At 41.0% G+C, this 21,485-nt stretch overlaps 1 protein-coding gene across 1 annotated transcript; it reads right to left on the minus strand.

The window, feature by feature from the left end:
• Positions 1–670: 670 nt before the first annotated feature.
• On the minus strand, positions 671–20,702 carry LOC141518961 (membrane-spanning 4-domains subfamily A member 8-like). Its single transcript, XM_074231382.1, has 7 exons — positions 20,636–20,702; positions 14,693–14,904; positions 8,285–8,407; positions 6,195–6,254; positions 4,422–4,568; positions 1,886–1,999; positions 671–1,773 (listed from the first exon to the last, which is right to left on the minus strand). Exons 2-7 carry the CDS (start codon positions 14,891–14,893, stop codon positions 1,669–1,671), a joined length of 750 nt encoding a protein of 249 aa, XP_074087483.1. The 5' UTR covers positions 14,894–14,904; positions 20,636–20,702; the 3' UTR covers positions 671–1,668.
• Positions 20,703–21,485: the final 783 nt, after the last annotated feature.

Here is a 21,485-nt window from a genome sequence, read left to right on the forward strand (position 1 = left end):
TCAATCATTCCTTACTCTTTGTGGCCCCATTTGGACTTTTCTTGGCAAAGATACTGGAGGGGTTTGCCATTTCCTTCTCCAGCTCATTTTTACCGTTGAGGAAACCGAGGCAAACAGAATGAAATGACTTGACCATCATCCCACAGCTAGGAAGTGTCCAAGACCAGATTTGAACACAGGAAGATGAGTCTTTCCTACTCCAGGCCCATTATACCACCTAGTTGATGCAATTCCATTACAGTGAATACACATTAGGATCTTTGGTTATCCAATGGTTTGCCATTTGGTTATTCCATGGAATGTGACTTAAAACTCATCGATAATTGTTACTGACCTAAAGTTGTCATTTGACAAAGACCAGTCTCACCCAGCCTCTGTCAAGTAGGATCTCAATGAGGAGTGAGTCCTTAGGGTGTTAACCCTAAGAAGATGGAAGCACTTGTCACCTGGCAGTGTCTAAAGAAAGTAAGATATTTCTGGGGTTTATAGGTTATTGTTAGAGATTTATGAAGAATGATGCTATCATTGCAAAGCTTGTCAAAACCTGTGGACATATGTATTCAAGAGACCAGGTGGGGGGCTATTGGCATGGACCACTATGTATTATGTCAGACTTTTTTGATACATTGGTTTTGTCAAACTATTTTTTAAAATCAATTTTATTGCTACATTGTGTTTAGAATTACCCTCACTTCTCCCAGTATTTCTTCCCTTAATGTCATTCCATTAACCAAGAATTTTTTTAAAAGAAAAAAGCACAAAAGAAAAGGAGAGGAAAACCCCAGCAAAAATTATCAATATATTGAAAAAAATCTTGTGATGTTACACACCCATGATCCACCCCTTTTCCCTCATTTCTGCAAAGGGAAATTGTTTTTTCTTCCTTTTTCTTCTTTGTTACAAGGGATTGTTCTTGTTGCTTGTTCTCGAAAAAGACCATGACATCAGGGAAGCGAGGCAATGACATGTAAGTCAGTTGGATTTAAGTGGGGGGGGGGGCTGTGAAAAGTCCCCAGCTTCACTTTCGTCTCCATTGGAGTTGTCTGGGTTCAGTGACCAGATATGGATCAAGACGACTGGGAATGATCCTGGATGCAGTGGGAGACCTTGACTTTTTAAGAGGATAGGTTTCTGGGAGACAGATGAAGAAGGGAAAGGGGGGGAGGAACACATTGGGAAGTGTTATAATAATAAAATATATCCATAATATTTATTTTTAAACCCAAATGAATATAATGAATGAGCTATTTTGAGCCAATCATAACATAAAACAAAACAAAACAAAAGAAGAAGAAATTTCCCAGAGACCATGTCTTAGGTCAGCATCCCCTACCCTTGGAATATGTCCACATGCAGATTGTAGAGACCTGGATAAGCATGCCCAGGACAGGTCAAGTTTGCTCAAAGTCGTTTTGAGTTTTTTCTCATTTTTACAGAGGAAGTAAGACATGGAGGATTTGTGTCAGTACTTAGTGGAAGAGGGGAGTGAAGGTGGGCTGCCCATGACTTGGCTCATATTGGTCTTCGGCCTCAGGGACAAAATGAGGTTAGGACACTTTGGGGAGAGGACAGCTTGCATCATATCCCCAAGAAAGATGAAAAGTGATGAATGCAATTCAGGAGAGCTGGAGAGGGATCATTTCCCTCAAGGTTCCACCTTGTGCTGGATTATTGTTGCTGATTAACGGCATTTGAATAGAGTGGGGGATTTTCAGTTTGTTGAGGGATGACCATTGGATTTGCTATGTGAGTTGGGAGAACAGCTACAGGCACCTGAAATAGAGAGAAAGGAAGGGATTCCAGATGGTCTCCTCCACTGGTGGCTCTTTCTCTTGGATGCTTTATAAACCAAGAGAAGGAGAAGTCATTGATTCCCAGGACTCACCTGGTTGGTTTGTGAGCAGAACATTAGGCATCCAAAATGACTGTATGTGCAGGCAATGAAAAACTCCAAGAGGGAAAAGATGAGCAACACAGATGAGATCCCCAATCCTGGGGCCTGAAAGGAGAAAAGATTAGGGAGTATCCTCTTTGAAAGGACCTGATATGTGCAGCTTTCATCCTTAGAGAGACAAGCATTCCCCCCTTTAGCCTCTGTTATTTCTCCCCAAACTTAAGGACAATATGGCACCCCTGAAGAGTAGTGCAGAGAAGTAACACTGAATGTTTGGTTCAAAGTTTGGAAACACCTGTGGTTGAATAGCACCCCTTCCTCCTAGGGCTGTTCTGAGGCGCAGATAAGGTAATTATTCAAAGTTCTTAGCAAAGAATTGGGCCCAGAGTAATCACTCCATAAATCTTAGCTACTGCTAGCTCTGGGAGGAAACTGAGTTTAAGAAAGGTTAAGTGATTTACTCAAAGTCATAGCCCTGGTAGATGGCTGAATAGGACCTGGAACCCAGATCATTTGGCTCCAACACCTTGTTCTATGATGATACAAAGACAGAAATAGTCATTTGGCCCATTCAGTGGGTTCATACCCCACCTCATACACAAACTATGTGACCCATAGCTTCCTCATCTATAAAGCAAAAGGGTTGGATTTGATGATACTAGTCAGTCACATTTCAACAGTTCTTTGGGGCTTGTATAAATTTAAGCTTACCTGTGAGGCAGGTAAGTCTAGGATTCTATCATCTGCAAAGAGATCTCACCAGCTGTTTGGGTGCAGGTAGATGCTCTTCCCTTTATCTCCACTTGTAAGAAATCTACACTTCTTGCAAGGCCAGGTCAAGATCACTTCCTCCAGAAAGTCTTCCTTCAACCCTCCCCATTATTAACAAGTAATCTCTTCTTTGAATGTTGAATGGAACTTTGTCCCTCCCTTAGGTTCTTACTGAATTCTCTCTATCCTAGAATTACCGGATTCAGTGGCTTCGGGCCTCGGTTTCATAGGATCGTAAATTTAAAGCTAGATGAAAAGATGGAGACCCAGAGAAAGGAAGGGACTAGCTCAGAGTCACACAAGTGGGCAACACAGCTAGTATTCACATCCAGGTCCTCTGCCACTGAAGTCAGGGCCCTTGTCAGGGGACCTCAGTTTCCTTATCTGTAATGGACCCCTTCTCAAGGTCAATATTCTAAATTCCCCAAATATCCAGGATTACAAAGGAAACCAATATGTTGATATTAAACTATTAATTAATAAATATTTTAATGATGAATGAAATATTTTTAAAAACAAATTTATGGGTCCTAGGTTGAGAACTCCTGGTAAGAGTGAAGGGGAAGAGGATAAGTCTGGAGTCACATGGCTTGTGGGATTGAATCTGAGCTCTGTCATTTAGCACCTTGTGGTCATCTCTCCTTGGTCTGGGTCTCAAGTTTCTGGAGGATGAGGCATCTGGGTGGTCCAGGGTACTGGGTTTGGAGCTAGGGAGATCTGAGTTCAAATCCTATCTCAAGTCCTGACTGTGTGATCTTGGACAAGTCATTAAACTTCTCTGCATCTCAATTTCCTCAGCCGTAGAATGGTGTAAAAGCACTTATTTTGCAGGAGTGTTGTTGGGATCAAATGAGATCATATTGGTGAAGCACTTTGAAAATCTCTTGGTGCTAAGTAAAAGCTAAGGATTATGTTCATTAAAAGGGGGTTAGGCTGGCTCTCTTCTAAGTCCCCTCCAAAAATGAATCTGTATTCCTTAAATTATAAGAGAGAGAACCCTAGCAACCAGGGCTTTGGGGGCCCTTGGTCTTCCTCCCCCCCAAGGTCTTCTGTCTTTGAGAGCTTTCCTGGGAATCAACACTTGAATGCTGCCCCTTTTCGGGGTGGGGGTGGGGGGATGGCCCGGCTGGCCTTTGAGGAAGTCCCATTGTCCCAAGCTCCTCTCTCTCTTGAAAACAAGTCTCTCTCCTGCTCCCCAACAGAATCAAAAGAAAAACTTCTATCTCTGGAAAAATGAGAGGCAGTCCAAGAGTAGGCATCCTGTCTTACAGGTGGAAGTTAGACAGCAAGCTGTGGCTGTCCCTGGGCTCAGCCACATCAGCTTGGATAAGTCACTGCTCCTGGGAGGCAGTGTTGCCATCTACAAAATCAGGGGACTGCATTAGATGACTTCTCTCCCAGCCCTGACATTCCCTGTTCTAAGATACCTCCCCCAGCTTTAACACTCTGGGCTAAGGTGCCTCACACGCAGCCCCTTAGACTTTCTATTATTCTAAATCCAACTAGAAGAGAGGCCCAGGAAGTCACCATAGGAGGATATGGAAGGGGGAATCCACAAGTACCCCGAATAATACAATTTGGAAATTGTTCAGCGACTTAGTTGAGATTTTTGGAAAGAACACAGTTCAGCATTGGTTCCTGTTAGGTACTAGTTCACTTTGGGGGCCACAATGCAAGAAACTCATTCATCCTGTTGAATTGAAGACCCATCAGTTCCATCTGTGGCTCTAGGAGCTAAGGAATATCTTGTACTCACCACCCCACTGTTGCTGCACTGGTAGTTGGGATAATAGTCATAACATATATAACTGCCTGAAAAGATGCTCAGCTCTGTGATGAAGAGGATGATGCCCACCAGTGAGAAGATGGCGCTGACAATGTTCATTCCCACGCTTCCACTCCTCTGAGAAAGATACATGTAGGTCATGGGAAAGGGGAGTTAGGACACATGGAGGAAGAGGTGCAGTGACTGCCTTGGTGTTTGAGGGAATGTGTATATGTGAGTGTAATAAATGTGTGTGTGTGTGTGTGTGTGTGTGTGTGTGTGTGTGTGGGAGTGTATTTGAATGAGTATGTGTTTGTGTGTGAGTGTGTAGGTGTGTGTATGAGTGTGTATGTGTGTTTGTGTGGGAATGTGAGTGAGAATGTTATTTGTTTGAATGTGTGTTTATGTGTGTGAATGAGTATATGTGTTTGTGAATATATATTAATGGGTAGATGTGAGTGTGTGTCTGTGACAATGGACTGGAGGAACTGAGCCTGGAGAAAAGAAGGCTTAGGTGGAACAGGGATGGATAGGACAGAAGAGATCACATGTGCCAGATTAATCTGTTCTGCCTGGCTCTTGAGGTCAGAGCTAGGAGGAACAGAGGCATCTGCATGGAATTCTGCCTTAGCTCAATTCAAAGAAAAATTTCCTAACAAGTGGAAATCTATCCCAGAAGAATGGATGACCTGAAAAGTAGAGGCTTGCTCCTCTCTCAGGACCTCCCAATGGAGGTTGCATATAATCCTTGTTGGGGAAGCTGGAGAGGAGAGAGTCTGGGTTGGACCAACTGACCCCTCAAAGTGCACTCAGTCCTGAGGTCCTGCCATTCTCCAGGGAAGAACACCATAGGATACTGCTCTGGCATCAGAGTAGGTATCTGCAATTGATGTAGCATTCCTGAGTGTGTGGATGTGACTTTGAGTGGGAAAGTTGGGTGTGCAGGTGTGCATGCATTTCCAAGTTAGGTCATCTCTAGACAGGTGAGGACATGCTACCAGATAGCATATGCCAGTATGTATAAATGAATGTTTTATGAGAAAACATATAAGACGTGTGTGTATGTATATGTGTATGAGAGAGAATGTTTTCCTGGTCCTAGGACCTTACTTAGATGTTTGTTTGTTTGTTTGTTTTAGGTTCTTGCAAGGCAATGGGGTTAAGTGGCTTGCCCAAGGCCACACAGCTAGGTCATTATTAAGTGTCTAAGGCCGGATTTGAACTTAGGTACTCTTGACTCCAGGGCCAGTGCTCTATCCACTGTGCAACCTAGCCACCCCACTGAGTAGATGTTTTAACAAAATATTTATTGAATTGAACTGAATGGAAGGTCCCTTTCAAAAGAGAGAGTCTGGAGTTCTAGGCCTAGTGTGAGACATTTCTGAGTAGAATGGAAACTTCTTGAGGAAGGAACAATTATGTATTTGTCTTTATAGCCTTTAGTGCCTAGCACATGTGGTTTCTGGCACATTGTAGACACTTAAAAATCAAATAGGTTAATCCCTGTGTTTATATGTCTCATCATTTGTAAATATGTATTCACACGTACAAGTGTGTATGACCTTTAACACTCACTGATTCACATATACACATGTGCACCACCACCCCATCCCCACCTCCCATACATCCTACACAGGGAATTGGTGGAATGAATAAAAAGTATTCATTAGACTCCATGGCCAGTGGATGGAAACAGGGCCTCTCTCCTCCCCAGAGCCCCCTTCCCGACCTCCGATCCCCAGGAGGGATCGCCGTAGGACTCACTTGGCAATCATTGGCTGATTTCTTCTGGGCTGTCACACAAAGGGATCCAGAAATAAGAAACTAGAACAGAAGAAAGAGGGCATGTTATCAAGAGGCCAGAGAGCAGACCTCTCCCCCTCCTGAAAATCCCTCTGGGATGGAGGGGGCAGGAATGGAGGGGTCATCTCTGTTACAGTCCTCCCACCTAGGAAGATTCATTGTTGGAACGATGCCAGACCCTTACAACACAGGATCAAGAAAGATGGACTGGCTGCTCCCCCTGACTCCAGTGAATAGCCCTCCTCCCCCCAACCCCCATTCCATTCCTTCTCCGGGGAATGGATTTGAATTCCTCTCTCATGTCACTGCCCATCCTTCGTTCTTCAGTTCTCTCTTTATCTCTGACTCTCCCCGCTTTTCCTTCTCTTTTTCCTTTTGCCCGTCTGATCCCCAAACATCTACATGACAGGGCAGTGGTGGCATTTTAGCTCACATTTTGTCTGTTTCGGTGTATTTGGAAACATCTGGAGGAATGACTGGCTTCTAGTTCATTTTTTTATTCAGATGGTCCTCTAGTCAACAGGGTAATCCCTTCAGGTACACATTGAAGCTCTATCCAGTCTGGGAATCTGAGAATCTCAGGTTGAATCCTGGGTCTGTTGCTTACTAACTGGGTGACTTTGGATAGCATTTAACCTCACTGAATCTCAGTTTCTTCAAAAAACTAATGGACTCTAAGAATCTTTCCAGCTCTAAGACTATTAACCATGACCTTTACCCCTGCTTCATGTTTCCTTTCCATTTACTCCTGGTCCTCTTTTCCCTGAGGTCATGGCTAATGGCATTGACAATTAGGCCTGGTGCTGTTGCACCTTGATTAGGAGGAGGCTTCAGGAGTCCCATTAGGAGAGGAGTGGGAGCAAATAGATTCAGCTCCCAAGGTCAGAGTGTGGTTGGAAGAGGTTCAATAGAAATTAGTGGTATTATTGGAACGTAAGCACCCCGAGAGTAGGCATTGGGTTCTTTCTTCTCTCTAGATCCTTGGCATCACATGCAGCACTAAGAGCTTCAAAATGTGTGTTGAATGAAATTCTGTCATGGGACAATAAGAAGAGGAAAGGTTGAGAATGAAAAAAAGAGAAGGAAAGGTGGGGGAGAGAGAGAGACAGAGACAGAGAAAGAACTGAAGAAGGAAGGATGGGCTATGACATGAGAGAGAATTCAAATCCATTCAACAAGCATTCCTGGTGTTTTGTTGGCCCTGAGGATTCACAGATAATTATGCCTTCTTAAATATTTTCTTCATTGTTATATAGTCTAGCATGTGACTAGAATTCTCCCTCCCTCCACCCTTGTTAATGATTTCTGTACTGTCCAGCTTTTTTAGGAACACAATTCTCGCATACAACAATGATTTTTATTTACAAGAATGCTTTGAATTTGTTGATGTTTGTTGATGTCTTTTGTCCTTCATTCTCAAAGAAGACCTTGGCATCAGGTGTGCATGCCACCCCAAGCAAGTAAATTAGATTTAAGTGAGGGAGTGCGGTACAAAGTCTCCAATCTTACTTTCTCCTCTGGAACAATCTGGTTCAGTGGCCAAATATTTGTTAATATCAATATCAAGGCAGTTGGATGGTGCAGTGGATAGGGCACTGGCCTTGGAGTTGCAAAGACAGGAGTTTGAATCCAGCCTCAACACTTGATGCTTACTGTGTGACCTTGGGCAAGTCACTTAATCCTGATTGCCTTGCTTCCAGGGCCTTCTCTATTCATCCTGATTCATATCTGGCTACTGGACCTAAATGGCTCTGAAAGAGAAAGTGAGGTTGATGACTTAGCATAACCCCCCGCCACCTCACTCAAATCCAATTCATGTGCTTGTCATGGCATCACCTTTCTGATGGCATGGTCTTCTTCAAGAATGAAGGAAAAACATCAGCAGTAGCAATTAATATCAATAGCTGGGGCAGCTGAGTGGCACAGAGAAGTCAAGAGAACCTGAGTTCAAATCCGGTCTGAAGTGTGACTTTGGGCAAGTCACTTAACCCCATTGCCTTGCAAAAAACAAAATAACAAAAAATTAATATCAATAGTAACAATTTACTCACTGAAATTCCTGCCCAGAAGGGATACCCTCCCATAAAAGAGATTGAGGTGTATCCTTTGAATAACACAGACCCTAGAACAGAGCCAAAGCCGATATGCAACAGTCCAATCAAGATCTGGATGGCCTGTCAGGGGAAAACACAATGAAGACATGTCATTTAGATGAAGTTAACCTCTTGTGTCTTGGATGCTCCTCCCACCATTTTCAATATACATAGAATTTTGCAGGGAAGGAATCTCTGAACTCTTGTATCCTTCAACTTCCCTTTCACTTTCCCATTGACTTTTAATGTGGGTTTAATTTGAGGGAGCTTGAGTGTATTTAAGTACCACTTTATAACCTTTTTCATTCTTATTAATCCTTTTGTCTCTGAGAAGAGGCATTTCTTTCTGGAAACTAAAACCAATTTAATAAACATTAATTTAGCACATATTTAGTCTAAATATCCCTCCAGGACTCCAGTCCTCTATTTCCAGTTTGTATCTGCTATTCTGTCTGGTTTCTATTCCATGGAACAAGAAGCCCCTCCCAAGACAAGCTCCTCTCTTTTAATATCAATGACGCTGCTAATTCAAAGTTGGCTACCGTTTTTCTTAATCTCGTTTACCCTCAGACCCTAGAGCCAGAAGGTGCAGAGTCAGAGTCCTCCCCAAATTTTCCTTTATAGGAGGCAGACATTGGACCTTCAGGTCATTCCATTTTGCATTCTGCACTTTGCTTCTGGTTTTAACTCCATAAAACAAGATGATCCCATTCCAGGAAGCCTCTCCTGTCTCCATCTTACTTCACTTTCTCCTTTTGTGTGTGCTCTTCTCCCATTGGATTGTAAGTTCTTTGAGGGCAGGAGACTTTTTCCTTATTTATAACTGGTTCTTAGTTAATGTTTATTGTTTTACCCTGGATCGCTACCTTGTTTTGTCTAAGATGGAGAGATCATAGTGAAGATTTCTGACAAAAAGTCATCCACTGGAGAAAGAAAAGGCAAACCACTCCAGTATCTTTGCTACCAAAAAACCCCACAGACAGTACTAAAACAATAAGAGATGACATTGGAAGATGAACCCCTCAGGTTGGAAGATGTCCAATTGATTGATGTTTGGCCTTTGTTCTTAAAGAAGACCCTGAAATCAGGAGGTGATGCCTTGACAAGCACCCAGATTGAGTTTGAGTGAGGAGATGTTGTGCTAAGTCACCAGCCTCACTCTCTCCTTCCAGAGCCATTTGAATCCAAAGGCTAGATATGAATCAGGATGACTGGAGATGACCTTGTATTTGACACAAGTTAAGTGACTCGCCCAAGGTCACACAACTAGTACGTATCAAATGTCTGACACTGGATTCAAACTCCCATCCTCCTCATTCCAAGGCCAGCACTCTATTCACTGCACTACCTAGTTGCTAGTCCAGTACACTCCTCGGGAAGAGCAGAGGACAACTACAAGTAACTCCATTGCTAATGAAGCAGCTGAATCAAAATTGAAAGGAAGCTTAGTTATAGATGTGTCTGATGATAAAAGGAAAGTTGATAACTATCAAGATCAATATTTCATAGGAACTTGGCATGTAACATATATGAACCCACTTATGTGGGATGAGGTCAAACAGAACATGCAAAGATTAAATATCACCATCTTGGGTGTCAGTGAAATTAAGTGGATGGGATCTGGTGAATTTAATTCAGGTGATGACTACATATACTTGTGGGCAAGAATCCTTTAGAAGTGGAGTATCCTAAAATAACCCCTCAGAAATCCTCAACATTTCTATATATGACCAGCAAGATGCAGCAGAAAGTGCTAGAAAGAGAAATCTCATTCAAAGTAACCTTAGACAATATAAAATACTTGGGAATCTACCTGCCAAGGCAGATTCAGAAACTTTTTGAAAACAATTACAAAACACTTCTCACACAAATAGAATCAGATTTAAATACCTGGGCAAAGATCAACTGCTCATGGTTAGGCTAAGCTAATATCATAAAAATGACAATTCTACCAAAACTCAACTACCCGTTTAATGCCCTACCAATCAAAATTCCAAAAAATTACTTTAATGAGTTAGAAAAAGTTGTAAGTAAGTTCATATGGAGAAATAAAAAGTCAAGAATTTCCAGGGATTTAGTGAAAAAAAAAAGTACAAAAGTAGGTGGCTTAGCCTTACCAGATCTAAAATTATATTATAAAGCATCAGTCATCAAAACTGTCTGGTATTGACTAAGAAACAGAGTGGATGAATCAAAGTTGGAGTTAAGGTTGCAGGGAGAAATATTAACACTCAGACATGTAGACGATATCACTCTGATGGCAGAAAGTGAAGAAGAATTTAGAAATCTCTCGAGGAGGGTGAAAGAGAAGAGTAACGACTTTATGCAAAAAGGCTCCTGAGAGCAGGACCCAAAGAGGGAAAGATGGGAGCCCCCTCCCCATGGAGAGGACTGGGGACATAGCCCAGGACTGAGGGGGTGGCAGCCATTCCCCTCCCTTCCCTCCCTCAAGGGGCTGGACTCAGGTTAGTTTGGGGTAGGGGTGGAGGATGGGGGGGGCTCCAGCACTTTGGCCCTAGGTTGGGGGGCAGGGCACATGCGCCCCTTTCCGCCTTACCTGCTCCCCCACCAGGCTGTACTTTCTAAGAAGGCAATTCCCATCCCCCCCAACAATACATGTTGATCTTGTGCAATATTTTTTATTGTGCCAGGAAGCCTCAAAGACTGAGATTAAAGCTATTTTAACAAAAGAAGGAGGAGGAGGAGGAGGAGGAGGAGGAGGAGGAGAAGGAAGAGGAGGAGGAGAAGAAGGAGGAGGAGGAGGAGGAAGAGAAGGAGGAGGAGAAGGAGGAAGAAGAAGGAGGAGAAGGAAGAAGAGGAAGGAGGAGAAGAAGGAGTTAAAGGTGATTTTACATTAAAAAATCTGAGATCTTAACAACTGGTCTTCTGGTAACTCTAGGTGGACAAATAGGGAGAAAAGAAAAGGAAGCAGTGTCAGATTTTATATTCAAGGACTCAGAGAGTACTGCAGATGGTCATTAGAGCCATGAAATTAAAAGATATTTTCTCCTTGGAAGGAAAGCTATGACAAATCTGGATAGGATACTAAAAAAGCAGAGACATGGCCTTGCCATCCAAGGTTCATAGAGTGAAAGCTATGGTTATTTCAGGAGTAATGTATGGCTGAGAGTTGGATGATAAGGAAAGCTGAGCACCATAGAATTGATGCTTTCAAACTGTGGTGTTGGAGAAGACTTTTTGAGAGTCCCTTGGACCCCCTTGACCATAGAATGAGAAGACAGGACTCATTGGAAAAGACTCTCATATTGGGAAAGATTGAAGATAAAAGGAAAAGGGAATGACAGAGGATGAGTTGGATGCCATGGAAACAAGGAACATGAATTTGGATAGGGATTTGGGCTGAAGGGCCGAAGGGCCTGGCATGCTATGGTCCTCAAGGTCATGAAGAGTTGGACACAACACAACAACATCAACAATAAATTGACTTTTACCACTTTTCTGCCACACATGTCTTTCTCAAATTTTCAGCCAAGCAGCATTTATTAAGAACCTAGGAAGTAGGGCAGCTAGGTGGCACAGTGGATAGATCACTGGCCCTAGAGTCAGGAGGACCTGAGTTCAAATCCAGCCTCATACCTTTAGTAATTGCCTAATTGTGTGACCTTGGACTAATCTCTTAAAAAAAAACCCATTGCCTTGAATAAATATAATTTTTTTTAGAAAGAGAATATTAAGAATTGGGGACTCTCCTAGGCACTGGGAATTCAAAGACAAAAATTAAGCAATCTATATGCAAAGATAAAATGCATGTATATGAATGCATTCAAATATTTTTTAAAATATAAGGTAATTTTGTGAGTGAGAAACTAGACATTGGGAAGACCAAGGGCAGCTAGGTGGCATAGTAGATAGAGCACTGGCCCTGGAATCAGGAGTACCTGAGTTCAAATCTGACCTGAGACACTTAATAATTACCTAGCTGTGTGGCCTTGGGCAAATCTAAATAAAAAAAAGAGAATGAAGAACAAACAAATATCACTATCCACTTAATCCCATTGCCTTGCAAAAAAAAAAAAAAAGAAAGAAATTGGGAAGACCAGAAATGCCCTAGAAGGTAGAGCTTGGGCTGAACTTTGATAAAAATTAATGATTGTTAGAGATAGAAGTGAGGAGAGAATGTGTTCCAGACATGGGGACAGCCTGTACACAGGCTTGAAGATAGTACATTGAGTTTTATGTTAAGGATGGCAAGAAATCCAATTTAAGTCAACTGTACAGTATATGAAGGGAATGATACATTATAAACCTGGAAAGGTAGGGTGTAACCAGAACACGAAAAACTTTAAATGCCAAATGGAGCAGTCTGGTTTTGATCTTAGAGGTTTATTGAACAAGGGAGTGGTATGGCCAGCCCTTTACTTCAACAGTCATATGACTGATAGATAGATTGAAGAGGGTTGCAGACAGACACACTAGCTAGAAGGCTATTGCAACAGTTTGCATGAGAGATAATAGAGTAGTGGTTTTCTGAAGAGAAAGAAGGGCTGGAATTGAGAAATGTCATGGAGGTGAGACTTACAAGACTTGAAAATTAATTGGATATGAATGGTGAGGGAGAGTGCAGGGTGGAGGATAACTTCCCAATCTCTCAGTAAGCCATCTCCTGTATGTCTCTGGGTTTTGCCCTGAATTACAAAGCCTGAAAAAAAAACTCTGTCTGGGCCACTGAATGAATTTCCTGATAGGGGCAAGAAAGAAAAATGGTAGATGGCTACAGGAGGAGATGGATTTATAGGAAAACAAGACCTGATTTGGACTCAGGAGGGACCTATCTTAAAAATTAATGAGTTAGGTGCAGCTAGGTGGTGCAGTGAATAGAGTACCAGTCCTGGAGTCAGGAGGACCTGAGTTCAAATTTGACCTCAGTCACTTAATAATCACCTAGCTGTTTGACCTTGGGCAAGTCGATTAACCCCATTTCCTTATATAAATAAAATTTTAAAAAAGAAGAAAAAAACTGATGAGTTGTGTGGTCCTGGGAAAATCACCTAATCTTTAGCATCAGTTTTCTCGGCCATAAAATGAGCACAATGACTTTGAAACTTATTACTTCCAAGGCCCCTCAGTGAATCTGGAGTAGCAAAGGGTCCCACAACTATACAGGGTCTACTCTCCTAAGTAGTTGGCCAGGCTGGCCCAGAAGTCTAGCCTTGACCCAACTCTACCAAAGTAATCTAGTCTCAGTGTTTCTGACTTTGAAAGAGCCAGGGAGGAGAAAGAAAAAAAAATAACAAGGCAGCTGGTGACACTGGTGGGTCTTCTCTTGCATAGCTGCTACCACATGAACGGTTCCAAGCATCAGTAGGGGAAAATTTCAGAGGCAGATTTTGGCCCAATGGAAGGCAAGATTTTCTCAGAGTTGTGAGGGTGACACAAAAATAATGTAGTCTTAATGAGTATCAAACTTTTCTTGGGATTTATTGAGTTAGTCATCAAGGGAGTTTCATCTTCACAGTAAAGACTCTCTAACAGATAAAGGAGGGAAAGTTCAGGCAAAATAGGTTTGAGAAGGGATATTACAAAGGTCTTAGATAAGATACACCTGAATAAAGTGGTCAAATTCATTTCTGTAATCAGGGAATCTTTGTAGCCTCCCAGAACAGATGGTATCCCAACAGGATGTTCTTGTGGAGGGATCATGGGTGGGAGTTTGGCAAGGAAGGTCTCTAAGTTTAACACAAGTTGGAGGTAATTGCGCTCAGATCACCAAGATGGAGGGAGCTGAGCTGTATGTAAGGGACAGAGAGTAGTGCCCCCTCACTGGAGTTTTTCAAGTAAAGACTAAAAAACTTTATTCTTCGGTATGCTATAGGAAGACTTGTCACCCATCTGGGTTCCACCAGATGGTTTGGGTGGTCCCTTCCAACTTTGAGATCCTGGTATCCTGCTAGTCCCTCACCTGCTGGTGGATGGAGCAGCCCCACTAGCAAGTCATCTGTGGTACACTTCACTCACAGCTTCCACTTTAAGAATGGGCACATCGCTCATTCTTAAGTTCCCAGATGGACTGCCCGTTGTAGGGCTGAAACTACTCACCTATTCACAGTATGTGTTCATCCATAGCAACTAGGGGATGCCTAGTGCATAGAGCACCAGGCCTGAAGTCAGGAAGACTCATTTTCCTGAGTGCAATTCTGGCCTCAAACACTTATAACTGTGTGACCCTGGTCAAATCTCTTAACTCTGGTTGCCTGCCTTCCTCATCTATGAAATGAGCTGGAGAAGGAAATGGCCATTTTGTTTTTGCCAAGAAAACTCAAATGGGGTCATGAATTTAAACGTGACTAAAACAACTGAGCAACAACAACAAAATGATAAATACATTTAAAGAGAAATTCAACTTACCCCTAATACTTTGCCTTCTTTCCAGACCTTCTGTGCCACAGTTCCCTGCCCTTGTGGTGAGATCATTTGGTTTTGGTATGCAGGGTACAGAAGAATTTGAGGTTGGTTAATAGGGTAGGGAGGAAGTGAAGATGGCATAGGAGGGGTAGGGTTGGGAGGGACCACAAATACCCTGTTCAATTCGGGGCCTGATGAAGTCATTGTATTCCGTTCTAGAAAAATATAAGAAAGATCATTTTTCTTAGAGAAAAGTGAAATTGGTCATCAATTTAAAAAAATTTGATTTATATGTACAATTCTGTGATTAATTGGTGATTAAAATTGTGCATATATTATGTCCTAATGTGGGAAGCAGCCAGGGCATATAAATATAGACACAGATAAATAAAAGCAGAATAAATCCATTCATATAGTGCTTTCTAGATAGACAAAGCAATTAAATACAAAGTAATTCAAGATGGGGAGCGGGTCACGAAAGGCTTCATGCAGAAGATTCAACTTGAGCTGCATCTTAAAGGAAAAGAAGAAATTTATGAGATGGAAGTAAGGATGAATTACATTCCAGGCAAGGAAAACAAGAAATGGAGTTAGGCTTGAGGGACAGAAAGGAGACCAATTTGGCTTAGTCAAAGCCAAACAACATAGAAGGGTGAGTGATGTCCAGTGAAGGTGGGAAGGAGGTTGGGCTCAGGTTGTGTCGGACGTTAAAAGCTAAACAACGCTGTCTATATCTGACTTTTGGAGCCACTGGATGTGGTTGAGAAGGGGAGGTGACTTTACAGGTAGGTTCTAGCAGTAGTTCCTTTTGGATATGGTTTGGACTTGAAGGTTACCAAGATGGGGTCTTGCAGGTCTGCCATGCTATATTTCTGACACCCATTTTCTAACCAGATACAAGTTTTCAAAGCTAATCCCAACTTGACTAGAGAAGTTTAAATCCCACTTCTGATGTATTCAGCAACTATTTATCTGACTTTGTTCAATTTCTGAACTTATTTGGCTTTATTTTCCTTTCCCTAAAATAGAAGGATTCAGCTAGTTGACCTTTGAGGTCTTTTTCAGCTCACCCTTTTGGATCTATTTCCTTATGATCCTAAGAGTCATTAGCCCCTGGACCACAATGGACTGCTTTTTTTCTCTTTTCTCTAAATCACTGATAGACTGAGTCATATCCTGACTTTCCCCTCTCTATTCTAGAGCAATTACCAGCTGAGAAACCTTTGTCCTTTGTGAAAGTGGAATGGGGGTGTATCTCCTAAATAACCAGGAAAACAAAACTCAACTCACAAATAAAACTTGAAAGGAGAGACAGGTGGAGGCACTATTATAAGTCCATATTTCTTTTTATAGGAGAGAAGTTGAGTGATCCGAAAGAGGAAGGGAACCAAAAAATTGTTCCCAGTGACCCTTAGCCTCTTTTTTTTCCCAATCCAAATAAAATTAGAAACCCTAGCTTGGCTATGGAGTCTTTTGTATCAACCTTGCTTCATCAACAGAGTCTTCATAAGTTAGGTGACTGGCTTGGTGTCAAGGCAAAAGAAATGAGGGCTTACAATAGAATTTATTTTTTGTAATAATGGAAAGTCAACACAGTATAGAGGAAAGACAATTGTTTTACAAGGAGGTAGGAAAGGACTGACTCCAAATTTTACCTCTAATTTACTCATTGTTATGATGGGTAGATTATCCAGGGGTCACTGGGAACAAATTTTTGTTCCCTTCCTCATTCTGATTACTCAACTCCTCTCCTATACAAAGAAATATTGTCACATAACAGCTTCTCTACATGCCTCTCCTTTTAAGTTTCATTATGAGTTGTTTCGTTTTTCTGCTTTTTATTCTACTAGTTTCCTCATTTGAAAAAATACTGGGGAGAATGATATCTATGATATACACAAAGACAAGGCTGTCATGAGATCTAATAAGAGAATATATGTAAAGTGCTTTGCAAACCTAAAGTCATATCTTCATACCAGTTGGTAGCATTTTCTCTTTCCAATCAGGTGCTTATTAGGTGGATAACCTTAAAGAATCATTCTTCTTTCTGCATGCCAACTTCCCCATCTTTAAAATGATAGGATCACCTTTAAAGCCTCTTCCACCTCAACATTCTATGTTCTTCTGAGAAAATAAACTAATAACATTTATTTTTTATTTCTATAATACTTTAAGGCTTTCAAAGTGTTTTACATTCTATCTCATTTGATCCTCATAACAACCTGTGATATAGGCACAATTTTTTAATTCCCATTTTGCGGTTAAAGAGATGGAGAGAAATGGTTCATTTGGATCCCTACTCTATTTTAATTAGTATCTGTCAACCAGATATGATTCCATAGGGCAGTGATTATAAATTCCATATATCAGAATTCACTTCTATGAAATGCAGATGGTTAAGATCACTTGTGAAATCATAGGAAACTAGCTAGAGACCCTCAACCCTTTTCCTTGTCTTGGGGACCAACCCAATGTGGCAGAGGTGACTGAAATACTTGGAAAGCCCCAATTCATTTTTTATTTTTAGTTTTTTTTAGTTTTTACAAGGCAATGGGGTTAAGTGGCTTGCCCAAGGCCACACAGCTAGGTAATTATTAAGTGTCTGAGACCAGATTTGAACTCAGGCACTCCTGATTCCAGGGCCGGTGCTCTATCCACTGCACCACCTAGCCACCCTGTCCCAATTAATTTTTGTACCTCCAGACCATGTCCTCCTAATCTAACCTAAGATATGACCATCTAGTCAGCAAAGACTTTTTCTGCATCACCCAATTCGTGATCCTACTGACATTGATTTTGCCTATTACAGCCTATGTGCCATATATCAATCCATGGAATTATTCTGTATTTGAGATAACTGTTCTTGAATGTCTAGATATCAACCCCTATAAAAATACAACCTTGGAAGGAGAAGGCATCACAGATCATGAGGAAGATCTGAAATCCACTTCATTAGAGGGAAACATGGATCCTTTGCTATTGACTCAGAGTTCTGCCTCAGTTTCTGTTATCGAAGGTGGGACAATTTTATTCCCCACAAGATTAAAAGAAATTAAATAACTTTCTCAAGGTTATCCAGTTAGTATCTGAGGCTGGATTTGAACTCAGGTCTTCCTGACTCTTAGCTGTCTCATTTTTCACATAAGAAAACTGAGGCTCAGGACAGTTGAAACCACTCACCCAGATAGTCAGTAGCAGTGATGCCAGTTTCAAGAATAGTAGTTAATGATTCAATGTCAACCTGGCTGGTAGTCTCCGATGGAGTTCCCCAACTTTTGAATCAATGACCCTTTTAATCAATGGGTCCTTTTTATCAATGACCTTAATATGGGGATCTCTGCTATGTTCAGTTGTTTCAGGTGTTTGAAAAACCAACATTGTGTATGACTGAGATAGTATCTAGAGGAATCTTGATAATGGCAAGCTGCCTAATAAGAAGAAATAAAATAGGGATAAATATAAAGTTTTGTATTTCATAAGAAGAGAAAGGTATTGTGAGACAGCAGTTCTGAAAAGTATCTGGGGTTTTTTTTTAGCAGAGGACTGGCTGAATAAGCAGAAGGATGTCACAGACAAAAAGTTAGGGCTTCATTAAAAGGGATATAGCATCTAGGACTAAGGACATTAAGAGGGATAATGGCATTCAGAACTGATAGTCTCACTGCCACTGTTCTATCAGACCTCATCTGGAGTATTGTATTCATTTCCTTTTGCTACAGTATAAGAAAGATATTAATCAATTAGAGATCTTGATTCTCTATTTCAAAATATTGACTTTATTTTCTTAATGTTCTTTATTGTCGTGGATTGTTCTTATTTTTCTAATTTTTCCTCAATCTCTCTTATTTGATTTTTAATGTCCTTTTGAAGTTGTTACAGGAAATCTTTTTGTACTTGGAGCCATTTGACATTTCTTACTGAAAAGGAGTAGCTTTTTTAGCTCTATTTACTTCCTCTGAATATGAACCCAGATCTTTATTTCCATAGGAGCCATCTATGGTTAGCTTCTTTCTCTTTTGCTTGCTCATTTTTTGTTTTATTATTAATTATTATTTATTATTATTAGCTTTCAGTGTAATTAACTTCTAGTCCTGAGGTGTGAGGAGCAATGTCCCAAGTATCAATTCCTTTTTCATTTTCCTGTGACTGCAAACTATAGCTGTCCTGGAAATGAAACCAGAAACTACTTTCCCTGCAAGTGTCTACAGTCAGGTGCGTGCTGGTTCCTTCCCCCTAGCAACAGCCCAGCCCTGGTCAGCACAAATGAGGTTGGCAGCCCTCGACAATCTCCTGCTCTGCCTTCAGACCCCCACACTGTCCTTGAGTTGAAGTTTCTAAAGCTGAGGTTGCCTCCCAATCCCATCTGCCCCTAGGTTAGTTGGTGATTCTGTAGAGTTGGTCTGGTGGGGGGGATCAAGTCTTTCTTGAGGGTCTTCTCAAGTTGCTTAGGAGAGCAACTGCTTTTCCTTATGTTTATTTCTTTTGCTCTGAGGGGATGTTATCTTTTTTATTGTGGAGGGAAATTTGGAGAGTTGAAAGTTTTCTGACCTATTCCACCATTTGCCAAGAATCCTCTCCCTAGTTACACATTTTTTTATAAAGTTTTTTTTTGCCTCACAACAAACAGCTAATGAGCTATTTGTCATTAATATTAGAAATTAGATAATCACAAAAATTAATAACATTTTCTTCTAAGTCCAGCCCCAGGAAAAGATATATGATGCTTGAGTTATATAAATATAAATCATTATTATTAATGAGGAAAAAGGAGTTATATAATAAAAATGACATGGCTAACTTTTTCCCTGTTAACATTATTTGGAGACTAGGGTAGGGACATTTGCATTTCCTAAAAATGTTAGCAATTAGAAGTGATATATTTGGGTTACAGCAAATCTAGTTTCCAGCAAATTTCTAAGTAAAAACATAATATAAATTATAGTAGAAATGTGGGGCATTTGGGGGTATTCTTTGCTGCATAAATAAATGGCTTCCATTCAATTTTAACCTATCATTAGGTTTAGATTCCCTGTGGTTCAGTCCACATAAAGACTAAATTCTCTTCTACTAAGACTAATGCCTAATGTAGTGAGCCTAATGCTATGATCCATTTTTATAATATTTTTCTTATAGCTTCTTTGGGACTTTGTTCTTGATATTCCTAAAGAAGTCATAATTCTTTAAAAAAAAGGAAATCACCATAAACTTTTTCTATACTCAAATTCTCATGGTGTTTTCCATAGTTTCACTGAAGCAATGTAGTTACACATGTTTTAATGGAATAGCAACTGATCCAGGAATAAGTCCACCAAGCTCTACCCAAGTCAAAGACAGGGTTTCTTTATATTAAATTAGTTCTTGCTGGATTGTTTTTCATTATATTCATTATGGTCCTGGGAGATGAGATCTGCCCCCAAAGATGAGTTTTTCTACATCCCTGTTCAATAAATACCCTTTCAGAAAATGAAGCTCTTTCTCTCCAAACTACATTGGTGAAGTTCTCAAAGATCTGTAACTAGGCATGCCCCACGACACTGAATTGAAGGTGAGCTAAATTTAACTGTCCTGGGTCTAGTTGGTGAGAATAATGAAATTAAGAGCTGGAATCTTTAAGCTGAGAGATCATTTAGTCCAAAATAGAGAGGAAGTAGCAGGACTTAGCCAAAGGCTCACAGATAGAGACAGACTCAAATCTAGAAACTAGGTCTCTGGCTTCCAGGTCCAGGCAGTCCTCAGTCACAGTTCATTTCCTTCTGTATTTGCCTCTTTTCCTGCCTTAGTTCCTTAAAATAATTAGCTTCCCCAGAGACCAGGCAATGGACAACAGGTGCCCAAAGTTTCTCTCTTTGGGTTCCCATGAGGCTGATCTACCAGGCCAAAGGAGGAGGCACAGTCCAGCCGCGACCCCCCTCCATTACTGCCCTCAAAGTTAGATAAAATACTCACTGTTCTCTATGGATGATAGGCACTTTGTCTTCCCTCCCCTGCTCCGGATCACCCTCTCTGCCTCTGGTGGTTTTACTGATGCAGAGTTTGAATAGTCCATAAAAAGCTTCTGCAGTTAATGAAAATCCAAAGTCTACTTCCCTTTTCTTTGTTATCAGCGGCCTGCCTGCCACTCACTGAGAGTTTCCCTGCTCAAAAGAACAGGCAGTGCCTACCTCAAATCAACATGCATATGAAAAATAACACATCAGTGTAAATAAATTAGATGGGATTAAATAGGAAATTAAAATCCCTGATCATAGATTTAGAGCTAGAAGCATCCAACCTTCAGTATTTAAGTGACTTGTCCAAGGTCATACAGTAAGCATCTGTGACAGAATTTGAACTCGGGTCTTCTGAACTTCATATCTCTCACTCTATCCACTGTGCCCCTTATCCTGGATCCAAGGGTGCCTGAGATCTGAAAGACACTAGTCAAATGTCTTCCTCAGGACCTCTGAACTTTTTTCATGTTTTTGTTTTTTGTTTTTAAATACATTGTCTAATCTGGAATCCTTTAATAGTTTATTAACATTCTGATTGGGTTAGCTCTAAATTAAGGACCTCTGGCAGAATGTTTATCTCTGCCTTTCACAGGATCTGTCCTTTTCATAGATCAAAGAGAAAGGTTTTGTCTGGGCAGCTTCTTTTGAAATGTGCATCTCCAAGAATGGCTTTCAAGTTGTGTTATCAGAGAGAGAATCCTGTGAAATCTGGAGAAAACAGCCTGGGTCACCTAGACCAGAGATACATTCTTTGCTTTTAACATCTGGGTAAAAAAGAGACAGCAGTCCTGGAAGGAAATCAGATC

The sequence above is a fragment of the Macrotis lagotis genome, chromosome 3 (assembly GCF_037893015.1).
Source record: "Macrotis lagotis isolate mMagLag1 chromosome 3, bilby.v1.9.chrom.fasta, whole genome shotgun sequence".
Taxonomy (NCBI): domain Eukaryota; kingdom Metazoa; phylum Chordata; class Mammalia; order Peramelemorphia; family Peramelidae; genus Macrotis; species Macrotis lagotis.